We start from the raw sequence: 25,260 nt of genomic DNA, 5'->3' as shown, positions 1-25,260 counted from the left end.
TATATAGGGGCAACTAGGTGGCACAGTGGATAGAGCACCAGCCTTGAAGTCAGGAGGACCTGAGTTCAAATCTTGCCTCAGACACTTAACACTTCCTAGGTGTGTGACTCTTGGCAAGTCACTTAACCCCAATTGCTTCAGCAAAAAATAATAAGTTTACATATACGGAGAGATGGGGGCAGGTCTTAGCAGCCAAGTCCAAGGACAGTGGTTTAGGGGGAAAGGGTGTTAAAAAGAAAGATCACCAAATCCCTCCTAAAATCCTTAGCAGAGGAGGATGGAGAGAGGGAGAACATGAAAATGCACATATCCAATGGATGGATCCACTACGCTCCTCCTGTGCCACCTCAGATCCTCACAACCACCCTGGCAGGTAGATGCCGCTGTTACCCCATTCTACAGATGAGCAACACCAGATCTTAGAATTCCCCAGATGTTCAGACATCTGTTTTATGTTTAATTTGAATAGGGAGATGGGTCCATTTGGGGCCCAGATGGTGTTTATTGCCTGACTCGAGTCTTCTCTTTCAGCAAGTGCCGACAGATCGCGCGTATTTCATAGCCAAGGAGATTCTGGCCACTGAACGGACCTACGTGAAGGACTTGGAAGTCATCACCGTGGTACGAAAGCTGAGCAAACTGCCCTTTGTCACCGGGCTTACTCGGTGCAGTCCAACCCAACTGTGAAAGGACCTGAACCGATGGCTCACAAACCTGTTGACCGCGCTGTCCTGGGACACGTTAGACGCCCCCCCTTAGCGTTATGTTAGCTCCACAAAAGCTGCAAGGGAACCTGAGGACCCAGGACCGATGGCGCACCAGGTTTCCTAGACACACTGTTGCTCAGGGGTGTCTGACCACTGATTACATGGGAAGCCTATGCTTGTCCCAGTGGCTGACTGCTGTCTAGGTGCAGTCCATGTTGGAAGAGGGAGCCATAGCCAGGTTTTCCAGCTCTCCTCTGGCAGGTGATGTAGTCATCCTTAGGGAGGTCATTCATGGCCATTCTAAAGAGCAGCCACACAAGGAGCATAAAGTGGGTGACCTTCAGCTTCCTCTTCTGCCCCTCGTACAAGTTATTCACAGACCAGGCGTATTCTAGGCCTTGAGGGCCTGGCACCAGGTAACTCACATGAGCCCCTGGAAAATTAACCTGTAACTTAAGATTAAACTGACCCCCCCCAAGTGTCACAGCTGGGACTTTGTGGCTTGCGTGGCCCCCTGTGGCCGTGTCCCAGCGCTCCATGTGTGTGACCCTTGTTGTCTTCTGCCCCAGTGGTTCCGCAGTGCGGTCATCAAGGAGAGAGCCATGCCGGAGACGCTGACGACGCTGCTGTTCTCCAACATCGACCCCATCTATGAGTTCCACCGAGGGTTCCTGAGGGAGATCGAGCAGCGCCTGGCCCTTTGGTAACGGTGATGGGAGTGGCCCAGAGCAGTCAGGCCCTGCGGGGCCGAACCCTTTCTGCCACTGTGTGAGTGGTCGGGCCGGAAAGACACGCCCGGGCCTGGGAGTCCCGCTGAGCTCGGCACCCACTAGTCTCCTGGCCTCTCCGAGACTCAGTCTCCTTCTCTTGGAAAGGAGAATGAGAATAACTGACCCCTGTATGCCAAGTGCTTCACCACCGTGCAGCGTGAGCTCCCTGTCTGCCGTCGGTGCCATTCTTGGGCCTTTGCTAGTTAATCAGCTTCATTCTCTGTAATATGGGGATAAGCTAGAAGCCTTCCCAATAAGAGTGGGGGGTGGGGGCAAGCAAAAGGCCATTCCCACCCCTGCTGTTAGTATCATGCTAGAAATATCCGCTCTAATGGCGATGAGAAGAAAAAGATTTTGAAGGAGGTAGAATGGACGAGGAAACAAAACTATCACTCTTTGCAGATGGCATGCTGGGTAATTAAAAGAATCAACTAAAAAACTAATTGAAACAATTAACAACGTCAACAAAGTTGCAAGATAAAAATTACAAGCACATAAATCATCAGCATTTCTATATATTGCTAACAAAGCCCAGCAGCAGGATATAGAACGAGAATAGATTCCATTTAAAATAACTATACAGTACAAGGTACTTGGGAGTCCACCTGCCAAGACAGTTAATCTGCCTGCCTCACTGTCAGGAGAATGGGGGGAGCAATTCCATCTCCGACGCCTCCTGGCTGTGAGACCCCCAGCAGGTTCCACTCTCCTTTGGTAGGAGTTTTCTCACTCGGGATACCCTCCCCATGTCAGACCACAGCTGCATTCTAAAAGGAGGAAATTATTATCACCATTATTAATTTCCAGACTTTGGAAAGTGCTGGAGAAAGGGATAGTGTTAGGTAAAATCAGTTTTTAAATGCTGTTTGGGAAGGGGAGAACATTTAATCAGCAAGCGTTTATGAAGTGCCTACTGTGTGCCAGCCCCTGTATGAAGTGCTGTAGGTGCAAAGACACAATGATACCTGTCTTCAAAAAGCTTCCATTCTATTGAGGTAATTTTGTGAGAAAGGCACTAGTAGCTGAAGGGGTAAACAGTAGCCTATAAAGTCATGATATTCAAGGAAAGAGTAGAATTATCATTTGTAATTGTATATATTCTAACTATAATTACAAGCAAGTGTCTTTTAACTAGGGCTTTAATGTTCATAAAGCTCTTTTCTCCCAACCCCGTGAGGTGAATAGTCCCCAGCACTGTTGTCTCCACTTTACACGTGGGCTGTCCCAGTGTCTCCCAGCAGAGCGGGGCTCGGACTCCAGCTTTTCCCTGTGACGGGATGCAGACCATGCCTTGGTGGTGGTCTGGGGACGTGTAGAGACATGCAGGTTGTATGTGCGTGTCTGAAGGAAAGTAGGGGTAACCGAGTTGTTTACAGACAGCCCCATGCCCAGAACCCTGTGTCACCAGTGCCCCGTCGGGGCGGGCGTCTCGGTCAGCCCGAGTCTGGCCCCTTGGTTGCCATCACAGCCACTTCCGTTGGGGTGCCTGCCTGTCCGAGGGCCTGGTCTGACTGTCTGTCTGTGCCTCTCAGGGAAGGAGCCACTGGTGCCCACGAGAAGGGCAACGTTCAGCGCATCGGCGACATCATGCTGAAGAACATGCACAGTCTGAAGGTAGTGATGGCCGCCTGCTCCCGGGGGTTTCCCTTCGGGCCCTCTCCTCTGCCCACTTATAGCCCATCTCCTCACTGGGGGGTGTTTCTGAAACGTAAAGTAGAAGATCCAGGCCCAGCAAACCCCTCATCTTGGAGAAGTCCCTTTGCCAGGGGCTTTTTGGAGGCTAGATGATTCAAGTGAATAACTTGGGGGGGTGGGGAGACTGCTTGCTCTCCACCCTGCTCACCAGCAAGGAACCTCAACCCAGAGAGGTTTGAGAGCTCCCTGAAAGGTCAAGGGCCTGAGAGGTCCAGGGTGAATGAGGCTGGAGCGTGGCAAGAAAGTGGAGACTCCCTTACTCCGGCTGCTCCTGGCGGCTTCAGAAAGCCCATTTTCCCCTTTTGTGACCTGTTGACAGCTTGGTTGTTTGCAGGTAGCGTCAGTAGCACCAGGAGCTCAGATGGATGTGCTCAGAGGGTAGAGCTTGCTAGTGCAGAGCCCAGTGTGCTCCCCTTGAGCCGAGGCTCCACTTGGCTCCTCGGCCCCTTCAGAGGCTGTGCTCCCCTTCCTTGGAGAACTTCGCCCACACTCTCTCTGCTCCTTTTGTGGGGCTGCAGGACCCTGACGTGCTTCTCTGCAGAGCCTGCCCTCAGCTTTAGTTTGTGTTATGAGGCCCGGGGGCGGGAGGGCACCTTCCTGAAGGAGCTGGCCGGTGGGCTGCCCGGGGGGTTAGGAGCTGGGGGTCCAGCTGCGTGGCCCACGGGCTGCCCAGCAGTTAGGAGCTGGGGGTCCAGCTGCGTGGCCTGTGTCTCTGAGGCCGTGCCCGGAGGATCCCAATGGCTCTCCTTGCTGTCTGCAGGCGTTCACCGGCTGTCTCCAGAAGCATGACGAGGTTCTGACGGAACTGGAGAAGGCCACCAGGTGCCTCAGGAAACTGGAGATGGTCTACAGGGAATTTGAGCTTCAGAAAGTTTGCTACTTGCCGCTCAACACGTTCTTTCTCAAGCCCATTCAGAGACTGATTTACTACAAGTTGGTCCTAGGACGCTTGTGCCGACACTACATGCCTGGCCACCCAGACTATCCCGACTGCAAGAGTAAGTGAGGGGAGCTGAGTGGGGGCTGGGAGCAGGGGGGAGGCCTTCCATGGGGGATGGGGAGGGTGAGAAAGGCCAGATGGTCGCAGCTTGGTTTCCAAGAACCCTGGATACTGAGCAGAAACTTGCTAGGAGTCCCTCCTACCCCCTGCCAAGTTACCTCCAGGCAGTCATGGTGGGTCCCCGGGGGTTCTCTTCAGACCAAAATGTAGCTTCCACTTTGGAGCAGCAGCCCAGGAACTGACTCCATCCTGCCTGTCATGCTCTGGGAGGAGTGAACTGGCATTTGTGCCCCGCGAGGTCCCAGCCCTGCAGCTAGGGGAGCACAGGGGCCCGTTCGTGTCATCTCCATCTAAATGCCGGGACGTTCAAGACCGGCCGGATGCAGAAAGCCCAGCCCGGCAGGGAGATGTGGGCACATGGTAGTCTGAGAGTATTCTCGCTCTCATTTTTAAGCAAGTGTCCCTTATTCTTGCAAGGGTGTTCCCCTGCTAGGGACATATGCTCGCACAGACCGCTGGCCAGACTAGTGCCCATACGCCAAGGAGAGGGCCGGGCACTTTGTGGCGAGGGGGGGGGTCTCTTCTGGGTTCAGGTTGGTTTTAGAAAATTTACGACCTCAGAGAAGCCGACCAGGTTGGCACCGATTAAAATCTGGGGAGCCCCAGAGCCGCCACCGTGTCTCTCCCCACTAAGTTCTAAAAAGCTTGTAGTGAACCCAGAGACTAGAGGTGCCACCTGCTGGGGTAAATGAGGGGCATTGGAACACCGGCCCCTGTGTTCGTGGTGTTCCTATGGGCTTCCACCAAAGTCTCCCAAGCACTTGAAAAGGAAAGCTTTGTGCATCAGTAGGTAGAAAATACTCATGTCAGTGAGATCGGGAATTCATTAAAGGACTTTACAAAGTTTGTATTAAACACCACCAAGGATCCTCTGAGCACCAGAGACCACGTATGTCACCATCTGCCTCAAGAATTTACATCTTATAGAAAATAGTATTTTAAATAAATGAAACAAGATGCTCTGCAAAGCCTTTTTCAAATGTAAAACTCATTTATACCATGAATATACTAGATCAGGGAACAGTGTGAGGAAAAACAGTATGTACTCAAATGCAAAATGTGATATATATATATATATATATATATATATACACACACACACATACATAAATGACATATATAGATAGATAGATGTATGTATCAGAATGAATAATGATTAAATAAAATCAGGAAATTTCATTATTAGCACAGACTATCAGGTAGCAAAACTGGGAATATAAAAGAAATACATGGGGAGCAGCTAGTTGGTGCAGAGGATAGAGCACCAGCTCTGAAGTTAGGAGGACATCTATAAAGATTTACGTTATGCTCAAGCTTTCACAACAACATTGTTAGGAGAAACTGAATAAGCCATTTAAAAATTGGCTTTTAAAAAACCAACAACAACACTAGGACATTGCATTAAATATTTAAAGAATTAATAATTCTTGTATAAAATTTTCAAAAAAAAACCACTTATGAGACAGTGAGTGAGCAATGGTTCAATAGTATGAGAAAATTGTATTTGAAATGTGAAAGCCCAGATTTGTATATAATGGAACAACTTTAGAACCTTGCCTTTTAAGAACACAAAGTGAAACTTTTTACTTGTCACCATTATTATTCTGCATTGTTCTAGAAATATTAGCTAAATCACTAAGAAAAATAGTGATTATAAAAAGGCCAACATATCTCTATTTTTGGATAATATGATATACTTAATATGGATGAGATATACACATTTATAGAGACAATACAATATACTTAGACCCTCAGAGAATCATTAGCAGCAACAAAATTAACATAAATAGCTTTAGATTAAAAGCAGGAATACAAAACAAACACACAAATCATTACTGTTTATGTAGATCATCAGTAAGATCCAGAAGGAAGCAATAAAAAAGAGAAATACCATCTAAAACATGGAGGAACTGCATTCAGTTCTGTAATGACCTTGAACAACCTTCCCTTTTTCTCCGCTTTCCGAATTCCTGTTGGATTCTTGTACCAGGCGCCCAGATTCTCAGCCCCAGCGAACACCTTCCTTGATTCTTGCCCGTCACCCCCCGGAACAGTCTGTTACCCAGTCTCCGTCTGGGCTAGGCCCTGTCCTCAGGGTGGGGGCAGCAAGGGGAGCCTCCCTGGGGAGTATCGGCAGAGGCCGGCTGCCACCTCGGCCCCGTTTGTGAAGCAGAGATGACCGGGCAGAGAGGTGGGGGGGTGGTGAATGTTGGGGTGGAGAACGTGGACTCTGCCCCCTAGGAAGCCCGACACACCCCTGCCACCTCTCCCCAATACCCGCAGTGTCAGGGACGGGATTTCTCCTCCCGTGAGATGACACAGATCAAAGGCTTTGCAAACCCTAATGTGCTCGGTAACATTTATCTCACTTGGTATACACTTTTTTTTTGGCTCAAGACTTGTTTGAACTTAAATTGTTCCTTTCTGTAGCAGGGGTTCTTAGCCTGGAGTCTGTGGTTTTGTTTTTTGTTGTATTTTTAAAATATTTTTATAATTTTATTTCTATATAATTTTTTTTGGTAATCTCATGTATTTCCACGAGGCTCTTCAGGCTTTCCCAGACGGACTACAAAAGGAGCTGGGACACAGTGAAAGTTTTAGAACTCATGTAGTTTTCTGCAGAGAAAAGCACAGTTGGCTTGAGCTTCAGCCACTTAGCATTGGTCCTTTGAAAGAGGACAGGGTCTGGAACACCCCCCGGCTTGGGGGCATTGGAAGCTGCCCGAGAAGCCTTTCTGTGCCCAAGTCAAGGGGCTGGCTCGGGGGCAGCGGTGCCCATGGGAGCGGCAGAGGCCGCTGGGGAGGCTGGGCAGTGACTCTGGCTCCTCTCGCGGTTCAGGTGCGCTCCGCAACATCTCGGAGATGACCTTGCAGCTGCAGAACAGCCTCCTGCGCCTGGAGAATTTCCAGAAACTCACCGAGCTCCAGCACGACCTGGTTGGCATCGACAACCTCGTCATCCCAGGCAGGGCAAGTGCCCTATTTTTTGGCGCACGTTCTCGTTCTGTAATGGGGGCGTGATTTCTCCTTCATTCTGTCTCTAGTGATGTGGGTCCCCAAGGGGTGGGACCTTCCTGCCGGGGCCTCGTTAGCCCACCCCGGGGGGCCGGTGAGGGGCTGGCCTCCGCGCTGCTTCTGCAGATTGTGCCCTGGGCCTCTGGGGGTGGCTCTGGGAGGCTGACCCCCCGCGGCTACAGTCACAGGCCCAGCCCACGTGCGGGTGCAGGTACCCGTGGTTGCAGAGACAAGGAGGGTCTAAAGGCTGGGTTTGTGCCCGGTTAGAGCAATGCACAGAAAGGCCGCCAGACTCGGGAAATGGATTCGAGGGTAGAACCCAGGCCTGGTTTCCCAGCGTTTGCATTTCCAAATTATCCTGAGCCCCACCTTGTCCCTGAGCTTCTGGCGTCCCTTCAAGGCCACATTCTCTGCTTTTCTTATTCAGTCAAATCAAATCATTCAAAAACACCCAAAGCCCTGGGATTGGGGGGGGCTCTCTCTGAACTTCCCCATTTCCTTTCAAGTTGGGGGAGTTTCAGCATAGACTGGCTTTCAAACATGAGCACTTTTTTATCTGCATCTGGATTTATCGATGGAAAATGCTTCAAGTCAGGACATTTTTGCCTTGCCTGCAGTGCCTTAAATGGGCCTTCATGTTGATGGGCGCTGGCCACGATGACCTGGTTTTCTTGTTAGCTTAAACGAGCCGTCCCCAAGCTTCAGTTCTAGGGTCAGTCTGGCCCAGATGCCCCCCTGCACCAGCCGCCAACGTGTAAAGGCCCAAGTCATTAGGAACTCCAAAGCCAGGGGCCGCCAGGTGTTCCAAGGTGACTTTTCCCTGACGGGTCAGGGCAGAGCAGTGGTGTCAAAGGTCGAGGGGGAGGAAATCCCTGGGAGAAGAAGGGATGGAGTGGCCTTCTATCCTTCAGCTGCTCACTTGCTCCGTCCTACTTGACTGCCAGTATGAGGAGGAACTTTAATGGTTCTCAGATGTTTTTCCCAGTTATGGGTAAAACAATTTTTACATTTCTTTTTTAAAATTGTTGAGTTGCAGATTCTTTTCCGTCCTTCCTCCCTACCTCCCCCCCCATTGGGAAGGTGCATGTGAAGTTACACAGAACATTTCTGTAAAAGTCACATTGTGAAAGTAAGCAGATTCCCCCCCCCCCCAAAAAAAAACCCTCAAGAAAAATTAAATTTAAAAAACAGTATGTTTCAGTCTTTAATTGGCCACAGTCCGATCTTTGGGAATGGCCAGCGTTTTCCCCAGTTCTTGGAGCAGTCCCGGGTCACAGTCGTTGAGAGTGGTCGATCGGCCCGCAGCGCGGCTCTTCCTTACGCGCCCGGGCGCTCTGGGACGGCGCCGCAGGTTTTTCTCCTGCCGACCGTTTCTCACACAGGAGTGTTCCATCGTTTCTTCCACAATTTATTCAGCCACATCAAACTTAGAAAAATAAGAGCTGTTCCCCAGTGGAAATAACCAGACGGTGCCCGTCCCTCCTCCCCGAGGGGCCCCGGGGCTGGTCCCTGAGTGCCCGGCCAAGCCTCCTCTTCTTGTGTCTCAGGAGTTCATTCGGGAAGGCTGCCTGTACAAGCTCACCAAGAAGGGCTTCCAGCAGAGAATGTTCTTTTTGGTAAGCAGTCCCCTCTGGGCTGGGAGGGGCTCGGGACCGGGCCGCCCAGAAAGGAGCCCCCAGCCAGGTGGCATCATGGGGCCCTCTCCCTTGTGTTGTGCGACTGCTGCGGTGAAGGGCCATGTCCTCCTGCAGCGCGGTGGGGGTCTCAGCCCTGACTCCGACACCATCAGGCATGTCCGAGGGGGCTTGTGGGTGAGCTCTCTGTGCAGACTCCACAGTCACCGTCTCAGTTCATTTCCTCGGGCCCCTGGGGACGGCACAAGCGGTCCTGGAGCCAGGCCCGGGCCCCCCAGCCCCGTGGCACCGGCCTCTCTCTGGATGGCTCCTTGGGGCGGGGCCCTGGTTGGGCGAGGGGCTCCACCTTTGCCGTCTCTCAGTTCTCAGACATGCTGCTGTACACAAGCAAAGGCGTGACGGGCACAAACCACTTCAAGATCCATGGTCAGCTGCCCCTGCACGGCATGCTGGTGAGTGGGGGCTGGCAGGGAGGGCCACACCCGAGCCCCAGACAAGTCAGGAGCCTCTGCCCGTGCTCACGGTGACCTTGTCCCTATGCTTGCCTTACAGTTAATAGTGCTGGACCCGCCGGTGAGTAAGAAGCAAGCTCAGCCGCTAGCGCCCCGAGAGCTTGGCCCGTAGCCTTGTCCCCAGAGCCAGAGTAGACGTGCCCTGAAGTAGCGGCCCTAGGGCCTGGCACTGCCCGAACGGGCTGGGGCGCAGCCCCGCTTAGGTCCTCTTTGTGCCCGCAGGTGGAGGAGACTGACAACGAGTGGTCTGTGCCCCACTGCTTCACCATCTACTCAGTCCCAAAGACCATTGTGGTGGCCGCCAGGTAGGCTCCGGCCAAGCAGACCCCGGGCTGGGGGGCAGCGAGACTGCAGAGCGCTGAGGGGTCTGCAGAGGTGGGGGGGACCCCAACATGCCCCCGGTCACCCCAGGGGTGCCCGTTGGGCAGGCTTGTGAGCCCCCTCCCCCATCTGTCTTGCAGTACCCGCCTCGAGATGGGCAAATGGATGGACGATTTAAGCCTCGCCATCGAGCTGGTCAAGTCCAGTGACAAGGCCGTGGTGCTTCTGGACGGCTGTGTGGGCGGCGGCTCCAACAGTAAGTGGGGGGTGGGCCTCAGGACCGCTCCTCAGGCCCTTGTGCGCCTCCGCGTCTCTCTCCCCAGGGGCTCTGCAGGAGCTCGGGGCGAGCAGGCCCCGTTGGCGGCAGTCAGGCCCACGGCCGGGCGCTGGTGAGCTCCAGGATGCGTCCCCACCAGCCTCCCCTCCGGTTCAGCCGCTGCTCCCTTCTCCTCCCCAGGACCCTCGGGCGAGGTCTCTGGAGAGCAGGAGTCGGAAGAGGAAGCCCACTCCTCCCATAGCTCCCTGGACAGGCAGAGTCTGCACCGGGCCAATACCACCATGCACGTGTGCTGGTACCGCAACACCAGCGTCTCCATGGCTGACCACAGTGTGGCCGTTGAGGTACCCATGGGGCTGACACCTCATCTCTTTCTGCCTTGCCCGTCTCTCGGGCCGGGAGCCCCCGGCCTTGCCGGGCCTTCCCCGCATTTCTCATTGCTCCGCTCCCGCGAAGCCGAGAGGGCAGAGGCCCCGGGCAGGGCCACCCTCGGGTCTCCCCCCACAGGGCGAGCCAGAGGCGATGGGGCGGCCCGCTGGGGCCTCCTGCCCGGCCACCGTCTCTGAGCCAGGAGTCTCGGAGCCGGGCGGCCCCATGGCCTGAAGTCCCGCTGCCCCGGGAGCTGCTGGGCCCGGTTGGTGGCTCCTGCCCCTGGGCCATGCATGAAACCCAGAGCCGGGCCCGGGGCCTTGAAGGCCTGCCCAGGCAGGCGCAGGGACCGGCCTCCGTTTCTTGAGCCGGATCTAAGGAGGCTCCTTAGTGAGATGTTCCGAGGTTGGCGGCCGGCCCCGGGCAGGCGCCTCCCCCTCGGACATTCTGGGAAATGGTGGGGAAAGGAGATGCTTTGGTGCAGAACCTCCTGAGGCCCCGTTTGGAAGCAGCCCCTGGAGGCCTCTCCTGGGTGTCCTCGTCTCCTCCGGACTTGACCCGGCAGACCGGGCCCCCCCAGGGCGGGGGGTCCCAGGCACTCTGGGCAGAAGCCCCACGTAGGCAGGACTCTCTGTGCTTTCTCTGCGCCGTCGGTGTCGCGCGCTGTCGCTTGTATCTCTGCTGCTGGCCAGGGCTCGGCGCTGTGGGCTCTCCCCTCTTGCGGCCCCTCGGCGCCAGCCCCCTCCCCCGGTCTCCCCTCCCCCCGCTCAGTCCTGCGCTCTCTTGCTGTTTCTGCAGAGCTCCCTCCTCGCTCTTTGCTGGGCCAGGGCCCCAAGGCCAACACCATCACCCATGTGTGCTGGTACCGGAATCACAGCCTCTCCCTCACAGATTACCTGTGCATGATTCAGGTAACGGCTCCCCCGGCTCGGGGAGTTTCAGGGACTCCGTAGAGATAGTGCCGGGATCCCTTCTCCCGGGCACCTCGCCCCGCGAGGCCGGAGTCGGGGGAGCCCCGACAGCCGTGGGCAGGACGGGCAGCACGCCCTCCCCCAGCTGGGCCGGAGCGGGCACCGCGGGCCCCTGGTCCTGGCCCGGCTTCTGACAGGCGGGAGGGCTGGCTTGGCTTTCCCCTCCCCCTCTGGTGTCTGCCTTCTGTGCCTTCTCTCCCTGTGACCTTTTTGACTGTCATGACTCTGGCAAAGTGGCCCTGGGGGGGCCGACGGCCATGTAAGGTCCCGGCAGCCCCTCGTTTGTCCTTTCACGGGCCCGCCCGGGCCCCGCCACGCCCACTGTGGCTGTCCGGGCTTGGGTCCTCAGTGTTGACGGGCCCGTTGGTGTCCTGCCGGGCATCTCCCGGTGACCCCAGAGGTTGGGGGGCGAGGGGGGTGGCGGGGGGCCGCTGGCCGGTTCTGCCCGATGCAGCTGTGCCTTGTGCCTTGTGCCCCCCCAGAACCAGCTCTCGGGATACCTGCTGAGGAAGTTCAAGAACAGCAGCGGCTGGCAGAAGCTCTGGGTGGTGTTCACCAACTTCTGCCTGTTTTTCTACAAAACTCACCAGGTACCAAGAGTGGGCACAGGCTGGTCCTGGGCAGGGGGAGGGCCCAGTTGAGCTCATTCAAGCCGCTCTCCCTAGGTCTCCCCGCCATTGCCCTTCATGGGGCAAGCCCCAGCCCCAGGATCCCCCAGCCTGGGCCCGGCCCTGTTCTCGTGTGTCCCTGGTGACAAGGGCAAGTGGCCGTGGCTCCCGGGTGACCCGTCCCGCGGCGGACGGCCAGGGCGCCCAGGGGTACCGATGAGGAGGGCGGGCGTGCGCAGGGCAGCCGGCCGGCAGCATTTACTTTACACAAGACCCAGACTGTCAGGGGGCTTTCTCTCGGACGGCCAAGACGGGGCCCCGAGGGGCTGCCCAGGCCGGGCTTTAAGGTGTGCCGGGGCCGTTTCCAGGACGACTACCCGCTGGCCAGCCTCCCCCTGCTGGGCTACACCATCAGCGTCCCTGGGCAAGCTGACGGCCTCCACAAGGACTTTGTCTTCAAGCTTCAGTTCAAGTCTCACATCTACTTCTTCAGGGCTGAGAGCAAGTACACGTTCGAGAGGTAACTCGCCTCCTGCGGGCTGGGGGCGAGGAGGGGGTGGGTCCTGTGGCCACCGTTGGCCCCAAGACATCAGGGCCGTGTCCCATGTGTGTGATTCCCCCGTCCCTAAGCAGCTTTGTGACAAGGACACCCCGCAGAAGGGGAGAAGCTTAGTGGAAGCGCCCCCCATTTCCCTGGCTCGAAGCCCCCGACTTCTGGGCCATCACCGGGACTCCCCCCATCTCTCTCCCAGGTGGATGGAAGTGATCAAGAGAGCCACCAACTCTCCCGGGAGAAGCAGCCAGACGGTGGCCGGCGAGGACAGAGATTCCCACACAAACTGACGGGGGGCACCCGCGGGCCCTGGAGGGGGGGAGGCTGGAGCTGGAAATTTATGAATAAAGGGAAAAGGGAGAGAGGTCTGCGTGCTGCCGCAGGACTGGGACGGCAAGGAGGGTGCGGGGGCTAGCAAGAGAGCGGGCCCGGGCTGCGGGGGCCCTCCCAGGTCCTCCACACCCACCCGTCTTGGGGAGCCCGGCTTCTGCCTGCGGCTCCCCTGGTGGTGGGGCGCAAGGGTCCCCAGGGCCCTCCCTCACAGGCACAAGAAAGCAACGGCCCCCGAGGGCTTTTGGCTCTGCGCCGTGGCCAGAGGCGCCCAAGCCAGGCATGGCCTCCCCTTGTGTCGGCCATTAAAGCCCCAGGGGGTCACTGGAGGATTTATCGTATGTCGACGTGGGGAAAGAATGTCGGTCAGAGTGGGCTCAGCTTGGAAGCAGCAAACCCCCCCCCCCCAGGGCGTCCTCAATGGCAGGTTCCTTTGTCTGTAAAATGGGGAGAACCCTACCTGCCACCTCCCTCTGGGCTGGGTGAGGACTAAGGTGCTAGCTCCGGGGGGGTCTGGTTCCAGGTCCCCCAGCACCTGGGGCCAAGCCTCTGCCCGGGACCTGGGGAGCACTTGGGCACAGCGGGACAGCCCAGCCCTGGTGGGGAGATGGGGGGTCTGGGCCTGTGCCGGCCACTTTGCCCCAGCTCCTCGGGAGGCCCAAGCCCCGAGTCTCACGGTCTGTAACCTGTGTCCTAACAAGGCAAGGCCCGGACAAGCGGGTCTGAATCCAAGTTATTGGGCACTAGCCCTCCCAGGGCGGGGGAGGAGGCGGCACAGCCCCCCAGTGCACGGGTACATGTGGCTCCGGAGTAATAAAGGCCTTGTGACTGCACCAAGCTCGGCCTCCTTTCTGGGCTGGGGCCCACGCTGCCTCCAAGGGGGTAAAGAGCAGGCAGCACCCGGGTCTCGGGTCATTTCTTTATTGAAAGCGGCCGGTCCCTTCCACATCTGAATTCTGGAGGAGACAGTGAGGGTTCTAGCTCTCACACGCGCCGCCCCCGCCGCGGGGGTTCTGGCGCTGAGGACGAACACTCGGGGCCTGACCCAACACCACCATCACAAACAAGACAGGACCGGGGTGGGGGAGGGGGGGCCTTGGCTGCATTCTGCCCCCAAAGGGGCCCAGATAGTGGAGGAGGGGGGAGGAGGGGCCGACCACCCCCCTCGTCTGAAGGTCCTTGTGCCCCCAGTGTCCCAGTGGGGGTAGGAGGGTGGGGCTGCCATCTCTGAGCCGCTGCTCATACCCCTCCCACCTTCTCCCAGAACACAGCAAGGACCAGCCACCCGACTCGGCCCCCGCCCGGGAAACCGGGGAGGGGGAGGCCGGGGCACCCAGCCAGTGCCCCCCACCCACCGCCCACCTCGCTCATCGGGGGGACGGCTGCCCACGGGCAGGCCTCCCCCGGCCTTTCACAAGCCCAGATCAGAAGAGGAATGACAGCAACAATAACCACAAGGACGATGGCTCCCGGCCGACAGAGGCGCCCCAAGCCCGCTGTGGGGCCCGGCCCAGCGGCGGGGTCCCCAGGAGCAGAGCGCAAGGGTTTGAGGTCAGTTCTTAGGAAGCTGGGGAACGGCCCATCACCGGCCTCCTTCCCCACGCCTGTCAGCGAGCCGACGTCAGGTGGTTCCTGCTATGGGAGAACCTGTGGAGAAAAGAGCCGCCGTTGGGGGATGGGGAGCGCCGGGGCCTCCCCACTCCTGGCCCGACCCAGCCACTGCCCGGGTGGGGGTGGGGGGTTAAGGGGCCGACTCACCTCTGGACCCGCTCCACCAGATGTGCTATCAGTCTGTCGGAAATGCCTGGGCAAGACTCCTCGGCCAAGCTGAAGGCGTTCTCCAGCTCCTCCATGGCTCCCACGTTGCCTCCCGTCTGCTTGTGCTTCTCTTTGAGCTGCACAGATCAGTTAAGGAGCATTTATTAAGCATCAGCTGTATGCCAGGCAAACCGAGGGCCAGAGCTCAGACTGCCAGGGCTCGGGGAACTTGCTCGTACGGCACCGAACGTCAGGATGTGCCCGAGCCCCCTCCTCAGATGGCGAGGGGCCGGGGGAAGGGGGGTCCTTATGGGAGCAGGGCGGGGACAATCTCCTTCACCTCATCAATATTCCAGCAGAAGTATGAGCCTGAGGCTTGTGGGCTGAAGAGCCAAAGCGGCCATCTTGGTCTGAGCTCCCTTCCTTTGCCTACGTGGTATAGCACCGGGGGCAGCAGACCCGGGGACAGAGCCCTCCCGGCAGGAAGCTGGCAGCGTCCCAATGCAGGGCCCAGAGAAGGACTCTAAGGTGGCACCCCCACCCCCCAGGGAGGGAGGGCTCCAGGGCAGTCTGAGGCAGAGCTTGAGATAGGAACTCTAGAAAGGTCAGCAGAGAGGGCCGCACAGCCTGCACGAAGGATCGCTGCCTGGCTCCAGCCAAATCCCCACTCAGGCCTGGGGGAGTCATTTGTGTCAGAGCCCAGCCCCGGAGCCCCGGCACCTGGTGGTCAAGGACCAAAGATCCAGAGTCACCCCCCAAAAGAGCCCCAGGGGGCAGAGCTTGGTCTTCTGCCCCAAAGCCTTGGGTCAGGAATTGAAGCCACTAAGCTGAAAAATGCAAGGACAGAAAATGAATTGAAGGCAAAAATGGATAAAGAAATCGGATGAAAAGCTCTGATGGAAAGAGATTAAGTAGCTTAGAAAAGAAAGTGGTAAATCTAAACCAAAACAATATTCAGTAACAGCTGAAAATCAACGATTCCACAAGAGAGCAAGGAATAGTCAGGGCCATCAAAATGATGAAAAACAACCTGGAAAACCGGTGAAGGGGAGACAATTTTATGAATCAACACTATGATTAAGAATGACAAAGAATGCGCACTTCGAAGAAATCACTAATGAAAACTGCCCAAATATATTACCAGCAGAAGGCAAACTGAGCGTCACCAGCTGAAAGAAACCCCTAATGGCAAAGCCCGGGACGGTCCCAGTCCCACCACTCAGTGCTCATGTTAAAAAGCAGGGACCAAGAAAGAAGCCACCAGTCTTGGGACTCCTACCCATGATAGGAGAGAGATCTTGGGATACTGTAAACAAAGGCAAATGGGCCAGACTCAGAACATAAAAGGCCAGGCGAAGAAACTGACCTCGAATGGAACAGAGGACCAAGCGGGAGGACTAACAGAGCACAGTAAATGTTCCCGAGTAATTAGAAGGGGCAGTACGAGAAACAGTGCTAACCTTCTGTTGGGGGAGACGGAGCCCCTCGGAACCTAGTCGTCTTTAAAGGTAATAAGGGAGTTAAATGTGAAGAACACAGGGTTGGTGGGGCTGGTTCTGTTCAGAAGGATTTAAGAATGGAGGGTAGAAGTCACATGCAAGTGAAGAACAGAGGAAGGAGGAGGAAGAAGTGACCCTTTCTCCTAACCAGAATGTTAGAGGGCCGGAACTCTGGAGAAGTATACTTGAAACAAGCCTTAAATACTTAAATTATGTGTGAACTAGAGAACCATGACATCATCATGTTCAGTACTAAGTCTACATGGGAACTAGAGAACCGTGACATCACCATGCTAAGTACTAAGTCTATATGGGAACTAGAGAACCGTGACGTCACCATTCCGAGTACTAAGTCTACATGGGAACTAGAGAACCATGACATCACCATGCCGAGTACTAAGTCTACATGGGAACTAGAGAACCATCTCATTAACTCCGCCTTGTTGCAAGTACACTGCTCTGGAGTTCCTGCCCTCTACGAGAATGTGGGGAGAAGGAAGCCCACATTAACAGGGAGGAAGGGGCAGGCATCCCAGAACCTCACCCACCTGAAGTGGACAAAGGAGACCTGGGGTCTTGGGGGGAGTATCAAATTCCACAGAGAACCCTCAAGTGAAGGTTGGGATGGCCTTGACAAAGGATTGCACCATGAAGGGCAGGCCTAAGCAAAGACTTTAGAATCCTAGGGATAGGAAAGACACCACAAATGGTCTACAAATAGAAGGAAAATTACTGAATTTCCTGAAATGACAAGACTTCATCCCTAAGAGACCGTAATGCAGGTGGCCAGAAGAACCTGGGAACTCCTAAAATAATGACCGATGAAGAGGTGCTCATAGACATATAGCAAAGGAAGAGAGCCATTTTGGGATGTGGGTCCCCACAAGGATAGGTCTGTCACTGACAAATTCCCTTGTGACGGGGTTGTCCCCCTTCTTGGTTTTCAGTTGGGCCATGGGCTGGGGAAGAGAGTGAGTCAGCAACAACAATTTGATGAGGGGCAAAAAACCACGCATGAGAGAGTAGTTAATTCAAAAGGAAATAGAGAAGAAAAAACTTTGAAAGCACCCAGATTTCTCTGAACTTGTCCCGTTCATTTAAGCAAGTACACTGTAACATGCCTGTTTCCCTACAACTGCATTTATTACTTTTTTTTTGGTCAGCTTTACTGATTTGATGAGCATAAGATGTAGCCCCAGAGCCTTTATTTCATATGGCTCTTGGTCCCACTGGCCATGTTTTTTTTCAGAAGAAATGCTGCACTGAAATGTTTTTATCACAAGTGTCCTGGAACAACAACTTTTTCAAAATGCTTTGTGTCTGCAGTATTGCTGTGTTTGGTTCACTTCGCTGAATCGGTCCATCCGAGCCTTCTCAGGTTTCTCTGGAAACTGTTCCCTTCATCATTCAACAGAAATATTCATATTCCTCAACATATTCAGCTATTTCTCAACTGAGGAACATTCAGTGTTCAATTCTCTGCCCACTATGAAAGGACTAATATTTTTGTACACCTTTAAAGTTTGTTTGGGCTAATCTTTCCCTGAATCTCTCCTCTTTTACTGTGTTCATTCTCTCCTTTTTATTTGACTAATTAGGGAAATGGGAATTCCCCTCCCTAACTTTGTGTGCATGTGTAATTGGTTCAGGTAAGAGTGGAGCTTGGGCCAGCCACTCCTCCGCTTCCTTCTCTTGTTCGTGTGGTTTGCTGCCGGCTTTCCCGATTAGGCCAGAGAGTGTTCACCGCCACTCTGGTCTCTTCTCTCACAAGTATATTCTTTTCCTCTCTCTTTCTGTTCTTTAAAGCCTGAGACATAATAGAACCATTCCCAGGCCCTCGGTTCCCTGATTCAAGAGGTCTGGCAAAGGCAAACCTCCCTATCTGAGAATGTAAACCCTTTATCCTTTAGTCCTAGATGACGGCTAGTTCCTGTTTACGTTTCTGGGTTTCTTTTTTTCACTCTTGTGCTTGTGCTTCAAAATTTCCACACAGCTTTGATCTTTCATCAGGAACTCTCAGAAGTCCTCTATTTCATTAAGTGTCCATTTCATGCAGTTTTGTTGCTGTTATTGGTGGCTATGAACCTTTATTTTTTTGTCTTCGGAAATATCCTGTTTTAAGCTCTCCCTTGCTGTACTGCCAAGGTGTGTGAGACTCTTACTGTGACTCCTTGACATTTAGTCTTTGTGACTGCTTGCAGTATTTTTTTTCCTTGTCCTAGAAACTCTGGATTTTTGCTCAAACACTCCTGGAAACTTAAAATGAGTTTCTTTTGGGCGACGACTGTAAGATCGTATCTTCACTTTGCCCTCTAGGGCATAAGAGGACCATTTTAAGATCTCTTTGAAATATGTTTATGCTTCTTTTTCAGTGACGGGATCAGTTGTAGTCACTGTGATAACCTTCTGTTTTCTGTTTTTGTTTTTTTGCTATCTCACGAACTTCTCTTGGTCCACCTATTTTTTCAGTTTGTTGCTTGGCAAGCTTTTTTTACCTCTTGTGTCAAATTGTTAATTCCGTTTCCATTTTTTTCTTCCATAACTTTTCCAGTTTTCCTTTGAGTGTTCTCATTTCATTTATAAAAACCTTGAACTTATACCAGTGGTCTTTTTTGCTCCTCCTTGCAGTTCTTTCCCAACTTGGGCCTTTTTTCCTCCAGAAGGTCTTGCTGCTTCCTTCTTGATGGTACCCAGTGATAGGTTATCCTAGTCTCATAAGAGCTCTGGCGGGGCTTGTAAGCTTTCAGCGCTTTCCAGTGTCTTATACAGCTGCACCTGTGTGCTTGGGCCTGCCGGGATTTCCGGCAGAATTGCAGGATTTAGTGGGAAAGCCCCCACCAGGCCCGTAGGCTTCCCTTCGGTCTCCAACCCCTGCCCGGTGATCCCTCTGGACTGGCACCCTTGTGTCTGCTTCTGAACCTGCTCATTGCTAAACCCACGGGCTAAGGCCGGGGACTGCTTCTCAGCCTGGACTCTCAGCTCGAATTCAGCTTCTAAGCCTGCCCTCCTCATGTGACCCGGAACTGGCCAGTGAAGGAAGAATCATTGCCCAGTGTGGACCAGCAACTGCCCCAGGTTCAGTTGGGCAGTTCAGAGCAGCCGGTTGGCGCCTATTCCTGCCCCCTGCATGGGTTTGGTATTAGGGGAGGTTTGCCCTGGTCCCCAGCCTCTCCCTGGGATTCCCTCTGGGCTGGAGAAGAAGGGTTTGCAGGGGATTTTCTCCTTGGATTCCTAGTCATCTTGTGGTCTGGTGCATTTTCCAGAGTTTGGGGTGGGGACCCAAAGGGGGGGGGGGGGCAGGCGGGGCAGAGCTTGCCGTACTTTTTCCTGCGCCTCCACTACCTCCCATGCTTCCGGGCCACGTGTGTACATTTCTTCTTGATTCCCTCTCATTTCAAGGCCTCCAGGGCTGCTTTTTCAGCACCAAATCAGCAGCTGGTCCACCTGCCCTTACTCCTTTTGGCCCTGAGCTTCCTCCCTCCACGTGGATAATCAGAGGGTGACGGGAACTCCCTCCTCAGGCCTGCAGTCCAGGCCGAGGGAGACCCTCGAAGGGGTCCTCTGTGGCACGATCCTTCTTGGGACTGCCATCTCACCCCTGCCCCCAAGTGTAGGAGCTGGCATGGAGCAGGGGCGGCTGGGGGGTGAGGGTGGGGTCACGTGCTGGGCTCTCCCTGCTGACCAGCAGGGTCTGGGCCACTAGGACAATGCCAGGCTTGCCTGTGATAAGCAGCAGCTGAGACAGGCGGGAGTTTCACCGGCTGCCGGTTTTCTTCTGACCACCCCCCCAGCCCCATGTGCCCTGCCCAATGGGTCTCACCTCTCCAAAGACAGGCCGGACAAGGGTGGCGAGGCACTGAGACCGTGGCTGCCGTTTGATGGGCTCTGCGGACTGCCAAAGAAACGTGGAGTGAGCATGGGGAAGGCCGGGCCTCCCGGCGTGCGTGGAGGGGAGGAGCTGTGATGGGCCACTCAGACAAGAGCCCCAGAGCGCAGGAATGGCTGGGCCCGCCTCCCCACAGGCCGCCCTTCGTACAGCTTTGGACATCGCTTGCAGACGTCAGGATGGACGCCTGCCAGAACTATGGCCAGAGCCCTGGGCTTCAGCGGGCAACTGTGGCTCAAGTGCGGAGCCTGCGAGTGTCGCCAGCCAAGCTCCCCAGAGGCCTACAGGCCGGGTGCTGTGGGAAGGGCTTTATGCATAGACCTCTGGGGGGGAGGGGGGGGAAGGAAGGGATTTGCAGGCCCAGTGCGCCCCCACACACCCTGGACCCTCTCTCTTCCACCTGACACAAAGTTGGGAGGGACCTTGCTCGAGGACCCTCAAGTGTGATGAGAAGAAATGCAGGAGGGAAAAGGCAGGTCCTCTGGAAAGACCCCGGGGGGCTCTGGGTGGCAAGGCCCAGGTCCCAGCCAGCAGGGCCTGAGAAAGGAGCCTCAGAACCAGGAGGGAACAGGAGCCTTCGGGGTGTGTGGCTCAGTGGTCAGGGAGGGGAACCCCTCTGGAGCTCAGTCACTGAGCCGAGGGGGCCCAGAAGCTCCAGCACGGGTCAGCTCCGGCCCATCCCCCACTGTCTGGGCCCATCATTCGCCATCCTCAACCCCGGTCCCAGCCCAGTTTGGGTGAAACCCGCACCTTCTGGGAGGCCTGCAGGGCCATGCCTTTGTGCAGCTTGCTGTGGGGGCTCGGGCGGATGGTCGGGGGGAAGGTCCAGATGGGGCCCTGGTCGCCGTCCTCGGCGTCTCCGTCACTGGGAAGGAGGAGCAGCACATGGCAGTTACAGTAACAGACCCAGGGGAAGCCATTCGCTCTGGGGTAGGAGGGCCACGGACTCGGCAGGGTCAGGGGAACCTGCCCCTTCGGACCCAGAGGCCAACCCTGGGCCCTCCCGGGGGAGGGGACGCGTAGCAAACTGCTTTTCCCAAAGGGATGAGGGGCAGCTCCCAGCACTAAGGTTCCAGTCCCCTATCCTGCTGGAGGACCCTTTACAAGAGGGTCCAGCAATTCAAGAAAGAAATGGAGCCATGGAAACCGGAGGAACAAGGATGCCCCCACTCCAGTCCTGGCCCCCTGGGGCCCCCCTCCTGCCCCCCCCGCGTACATGTCAGAATCCTCCGAGCTGGAGTCTTCTCCCCGGCCCTCCGACTTCCAGCGCTTGTAGCGGTCGATCAGCTCGGTGAGGAAGGACGTCTTCTTGGTGTAGCGCGTGATGAATTTGTGCTTCAGCAGCTCCCTGGCCGCGGGCCTCTGCAAGGGCACACAAGGGGGGGGGGGGGGGGGGGGGGGGGGGGGGTGGTTTGGCTCCAGGAAAACCCCCAACGTGCTCCCCTATGAGACCGGGGCAGGGGGACCTCCAGGACGTGGTCTGGGCTGCCCAACGCCACGAGGCCGGCTGGAGGCGTCCCTCAGGTTCCCGGGGAGCCTGGACGCATGGCAGGGGGAAGTTCGGGGGGCCCAGAGGCAGAGGGGGGCCATGGGTCATACTCACAAATCGAGGGTCCTTATTGAGACAGGCCTCCACAAACTCTTTGAAGGGCTTGCTGTGGTGCCCCTCCAAGGTGGGGGGGTTGTTTTTGGGGATCAGGAAGAGAACCCTCATGGGGTGAAGGTCCGAGTTGGGTGGCTCTCCTTTGGCCAGCTCGATGGCTGTGATTCCCAGGGACCAAATGTCTGCCTGGAACAAGAATGCCCAGAGGCCTTAAGACCAGGCACCAGCTTGTGGGTCTGGAGGCAAAGGCCGCAGGCCCCCCCCCCCCCCACCCCCCAGCACTCCCGCTCACTTTGAAGTCGTAGGCGGACTGCTTGATGACTTCGGGCGCCATCCAGAAAGGGGTGCCCACAAAGGTGTTCCTCTTGATCTGCGTGTCCGTGAGCTGCCCCGCCACCCCAAAGTCGGCCAGCTTCACGTCACCCTGCTCAGACAGGAGCACGTTGGCAGCTGTGGAAACGAAGCAAACGGAGCCTGGAGCCGGACCCGGGTTTTCAGCCAAGAGGAGACGATGAAAGAGTCCCCACTTTGAGAGAAAGAGCCGGGGCCCAGCAGGCCGTGGCCGCCTGCTCTCCAGGGACTGAGGGGCTGAGGGGAGCCAGGAAGGCATTCTTTCGGCAGCCGAGAGCATGGCAGGCAACCCGGGCTGGCCCGAGGAGCGGGCCCAGAGGCAGCACTCCAGCCACCCATCACCTCTCTATGGAGAGAGCCCGGCAGGTCCGAGCGAGAGGCTCAAGGCCCCTTGGGACATGAGCAGCAGACTCAGAGCCCAGGCCTCCGGGGGCCTGCTCCACCACGTCTCTGGGGGCTCCCATGGCGGCAAGTGCTGCAAGGATTCAGGAGGGGCCTCTGCGGGCAACCTCTCCCCAAGGTGTTCCTCAAAGCAAGTCCAAGTGGGCTAAGGCAGCCCCCAGCCCAGGCCCCTCTCCCTCAACCACTGCTGCCCACGAAAGAGCAAGACAACTAAGTCTGGGGGGCCCCCGAGGCCAGGACAAGGCCGCCGCTCCTCTCTAGAGCTAAGCTGCCAGCCGGTTTTCTAGAAAGCTTTTCAGGAACAAAATGCCCGCTGGGCACACTGGGTCCCCTCTGCAAGGCCCTCCCGCCAGGGCCCTCTGGGAAGTCCAGGGTGTGGACACTGGAGACCCTGCAGGATGGGCTCAGCTTTTCTGTCTCAGAACCACCGACATGCCCTCTCCCCCAAGGAAACCTTTGATGTCCCGGTGGATCTTCCTTTCGGAATGGAGGTAATCGAGTCCCTTGAGGATCTCCCGCAAGATGGTGGCGATGTAGGTCTCCTCCAAAGGCCCGGGCTTCAGCTGGAGACAGAGGGACAGCAGCCGCCCTGAACCTCGTGTGCCAAACCCCCCCAGCCTCAGGGCTCCTTCCCCCTCCCCCCCCCTTTCTCTTCCTACGGAGGAGGGGCTGCCCAGCATAATCCCCAACCCCCCCACACAGGCCGAGTTCCCTTTCCCTGACGGACTCCCAGTTCCCCCCCCACTGTGCTCTATGGATACCTGCCCGCCACCCCTACCCCTGGCACAGCAGGTGCTCCCTGCCTGGTGAGTGGAAGGGAAAAAGGCAGAGAGTGGGCACGGAACTGGGCCAGGAGGCGGCCCCGGCCACGTCCCCCTGAGCCGGGCCTCGGAAGGTCACCGCTGCGGCAGACTTCCTCCAGGCTCCATGAAGCCACAAGATGAAAACTAGGCTCTGGGGGCCCCAACAAAAGAGTATTTTCCCCATTCAGAAAAAAACTAAATTAAACTAATAAATGTGTATCTTCAAACTGGAAAATACGGAAAAGCAGGGGTTTGAGGCCCCCCTGGCAAATCTGGCCCTGGTCAGATTTCCCTCCCCCGCTGCAAGCCCAGGCCTGAAAGCCCATCCCGGTGTGAGGATGGGGCGGGTGAGAAGGAGCCGCTCAGGAGCAGCTGGAGGGGAGCCCAGGCTGGCTCTGAAGGGAAGGCCTGGCCCGAGCCAGGATGCTGCAGCACGTGGGCTCCCCGGGAAAGCGCCCCCTATTTGTCTCAACTTCCAGGGCCCTCAAGGGGGAAAGGCCCGTGGCCCCCATCAGCCAGGCCGGTGCAGAAGCCCAAGGGGCCGGTTCCATGTCCCCAGTGGCTCCAGTTGAAAGGGCATGCCCTTCCCCCACTGGCCCCCGCCATGCCTCCCCCTTGCTAAGCCCCATCATAGTCTCAAGTTCTCACCAGATCCAAGGCTGACCCACCACCCAAGTACTCCATGATGATCCACAGCTTGGTGCTCTGCAAACAATCGAGGGAAAACACCGTGAGGATGGGAAACAAATGGGACGGGGAGCGGACCCACGGCTCTGCCCAAGCGGTCTGGCCTCCAGACAGGGTACCTCCTGGCACGGTGCCCAGGCAGAGGGTCCTGCCCGCCAGCAGCCCCTTCCCCCGCCGGTGAGAACTCCCAACCAGGAAACAGAAGGCAGTCCACTCCTCCGGCGCGCCCAAAGAAACGAGGGGGGCGGTGATGCTGACTCCCAAGGCCCCAAATCTACTAAAATCCCTCCCAGAGGAAGGAGCAGAGGTCCCAGAGGTTCCTGACCGAGGATGGACGTGGGAAACATTTGGAGACTGCGGAACACTAGCGTGATGGTGCACCGCGGCCCGAGAGCCCACCCTACAGGGTGCCCCTGGTGCGGGCAGCAAGGGGACAAGGAAGGGCCCCTTTTCCCTCCGGGTCTCGGCTATATCACGGGTGCAGGAGGGAGGCCCTGGGGGAGGGGCACCGGATGGGGGGTGAGCGCACTTAGCCGCACCTTGGGGCAGGACTGTGAGAAGCCCCTCCTGCCCTTGGGGGGCCCCGCTGAGCTCACCTTCAGGTAGGAGCCATAGTAGCGCGTGATGTAGGGGCTGTCACACTGGCTGAGGACCGTGATCTCTTGCTGGATGTCCTCGATCTCGTCCTCGGCCTCCTCCAGGTCGATGATCTTGATGGCCACCACCTCCTTGGTACGGTTGTCGATGCCCTTGTACACCTCTCCGAAGGAGCCCTTCCCGATCCGCTCGAGCTTGGTGAAGAGCTCCTCGGGGTCCACCCGCGAGTGCTGGGGAGAGAGGCGGGAGCCTGCTGAGCCTGGCCAGAGCCCCCTCCCGGGAGGGCCCTCATGGGGAAGGGCACCTGCTCCTGACAACCACCCCACTTTACAGATGAGGAGACTGAGGCGGGCGGGGCCTTGCCCAGTCACACAGCTACGACTGAGCCGCCCGCACGCTCAGCCCAGCAGACGTTACTCTGAGCCACAAACAAGATGAGGCGGGACTAGCGGCCTCCAAGATCCCTTCACCCTCCATTCGTGGCTTTGTGCCCGTGGTGCCCTCCAGAGCAGGCTGTCGATGCCAGCTCACTGGAAAGGCGCCCCCCCCCCCCACAGGAATGGGTGGGTTAACAGTGAGCCACACGGCGGGGGGCCCGGGACCTCACTGCGACCCTCAGGCCTCTAGAACATTCCCAGCTCCCAAGCAGAGATCCAGGTACAAAGTTGGGTGAGGGCAAGGGAGGGTGTGGGTGCCCCCCCCCCGTGTGGGGAGGGGTTCATGTGCGCAGAGACATGGGCACAGGGGAAGGCAAGATGATGACGGGTGATGCAAGAGGCTGGAGTCCAATGCAGACTTCTGAGATAGCGATGGGAGCCCCCGAAGGTCTGGGGCCACTTGATGCTGAGGGAC

At 56.6% G+C, this 25,260-nt stretch overlaps 2 protein-coding genes across 11 annotated transcripts in view; one reads left to right on the top strand and one right to left on the bottom strand.

Annotated features, from left to right (window-relative positions):
- FARP2 (FERM, ARH/RhoGEF and pleckstrin domain protein 2) overlaps positions 1-13,713 on the top strand; it is a 99,208-nt gene extending 85,495 nt beyond the window's left edge. For 5 of the 9 annotated variants that reach the window (XM_031957460.1, XM_031957463.1, XM_031957457.1 and 2 more), the window contains 14 exons: positions 532-621; positions 1,277-1,410; positions 3,010-3,091; positions 3,933-4,170; positions 7,072-7,202; positions 8,795-8,863; positions 9,244-9,333; positions 9,434-9,454; positions 9,616-9,698; positions 9,855-9,970; positions 10,172-10,335; positions 11,814-11,921; positions 12,308-12,459; positions 12,692-13,713. In XM_031957460.1, the coding sequence (XP_031813320.1) occupies positions 532-621; positions 1,277-1,410; positions 3,010-3,091; positions 3,933-4,170; positions 7,072-7,202; positions 8,795-8,863; positions 9,244-9,333; positions 9,434-9,454; positions 9,616-9,698; positions 9,855-9,970; positions 10,172-10,335; positions 11,814-11,921; positions 12,308-12,459; positions 12,692-12,782 (1,569 nt within the window). In that variant the 3' untranslated portion in view covers positions 12,783-13,713. Of the gene's footprint in view, positions 1-531; positions 622-1,276; positions 1,411-3,009; positions 3,092-3,932; positions 4,171-7,071; positions 7,203-8,794; positions 8,864-9,243; positions 9,334-9,433; positions 9,455-9,615; positions 9,699-9,854; positions 9,971-10,171; positions 10,336-11,158; positions 11,272-11,813; positions 11,922-12,307; positions 12,460-12,691 lie in introns of those variants that run through there. The other 4 variants (XM_031957464.1, XM_031957462.1, XM_031957465.1 and 1 more) reach the window with 3 other exon arrangements.
- A 16-nt stretch (positions 13,714-13,729) lies between these two features.
- On the bottom strand, positions 13,730-24,727 carry STK25 (serine/threonine kinase 25). Of its 2 annotated transcripts, XM_031957468.1 has the most exons (10): positions 24,408-24,709; positions 23,773-23,829; positions 22,776-22,884; positions 21,861-22,018; positions 21,569-21,754; positions 21,182-21,327; positions 20,716-20,830; positions 19,900-19,971; positions 14,581-14,717; positions 13,730-14,469 (listed from the first exon to the last, which is right to left on the bottom strand). In XM_031957468.1, exons 2-10 carry the CDS (start codon positions 23,806-23,808, stop codon positions 14,430-14,432), a joined length of 999 nt encoding a protein of 332 aa, XP_031813328.1. In that variant the 5' UTR covers positions 23,809-23,829; positions 24,408-24,709; the 3' UTR covers positions 13,730-14,429. The 2 variants fall into 2 exon arrangements, with proteins under 2 accessions (XP_031813328.1, XP_031813327.1); XM_031957467.1 differs by lacking the exons at positions 13,730-14,469; positions 14,581-14,717 and adding an exon at positions 17,228-18,868 and having other exon boundaries at positions 24,408-24,727.
- Positions 24,728-25,260: the final 533 nt, after the last annotated feature.

This window comes from Sarcophilus harrisii, chromosome 3 (assembly GCF_902635505.1).
Source record: "Sarcophilus harrisii chromosome 3, mSarHar1.11, whole genome shotgun sequence".
In the NCBI taxonomy this organism is placed as follows: Eukaryota; Metazoa; Chordata; class Mammalia; order Dasyuromorphia; family Dasyuridae; genus Sarcophilus; species Sarcophilus harrisii.
Note: the sequence above shows the minus strand (reverse complement) of the source record. Positions and strands in the feature narration are given on the sequence as shown.

Bases quoted from the DNA above. Each gene is read 5' to 3' on its own strand.
- STK25 (XM_031957467.1), bottom strand. From the start codon at position 23,808: ATGGAGTACTTGGGTGGTGGGTCAGCCTTGGATCTG. The intron at 20,831-21,181 runs GTACGCGGGGGG...CCTCCTTCCCAG, and splicing joins AGCTCGGAGGATTCTGACAT to TGACGGAGACGCCGAGGACG. The intron at 19,972-20,715 runs GTGCGGGTTTCA...TTTCTTTGGCAG, and splicing joins CCCTGCAGGCCTCCCAGAAG to TCCGCAGAGCCCATCAAACG.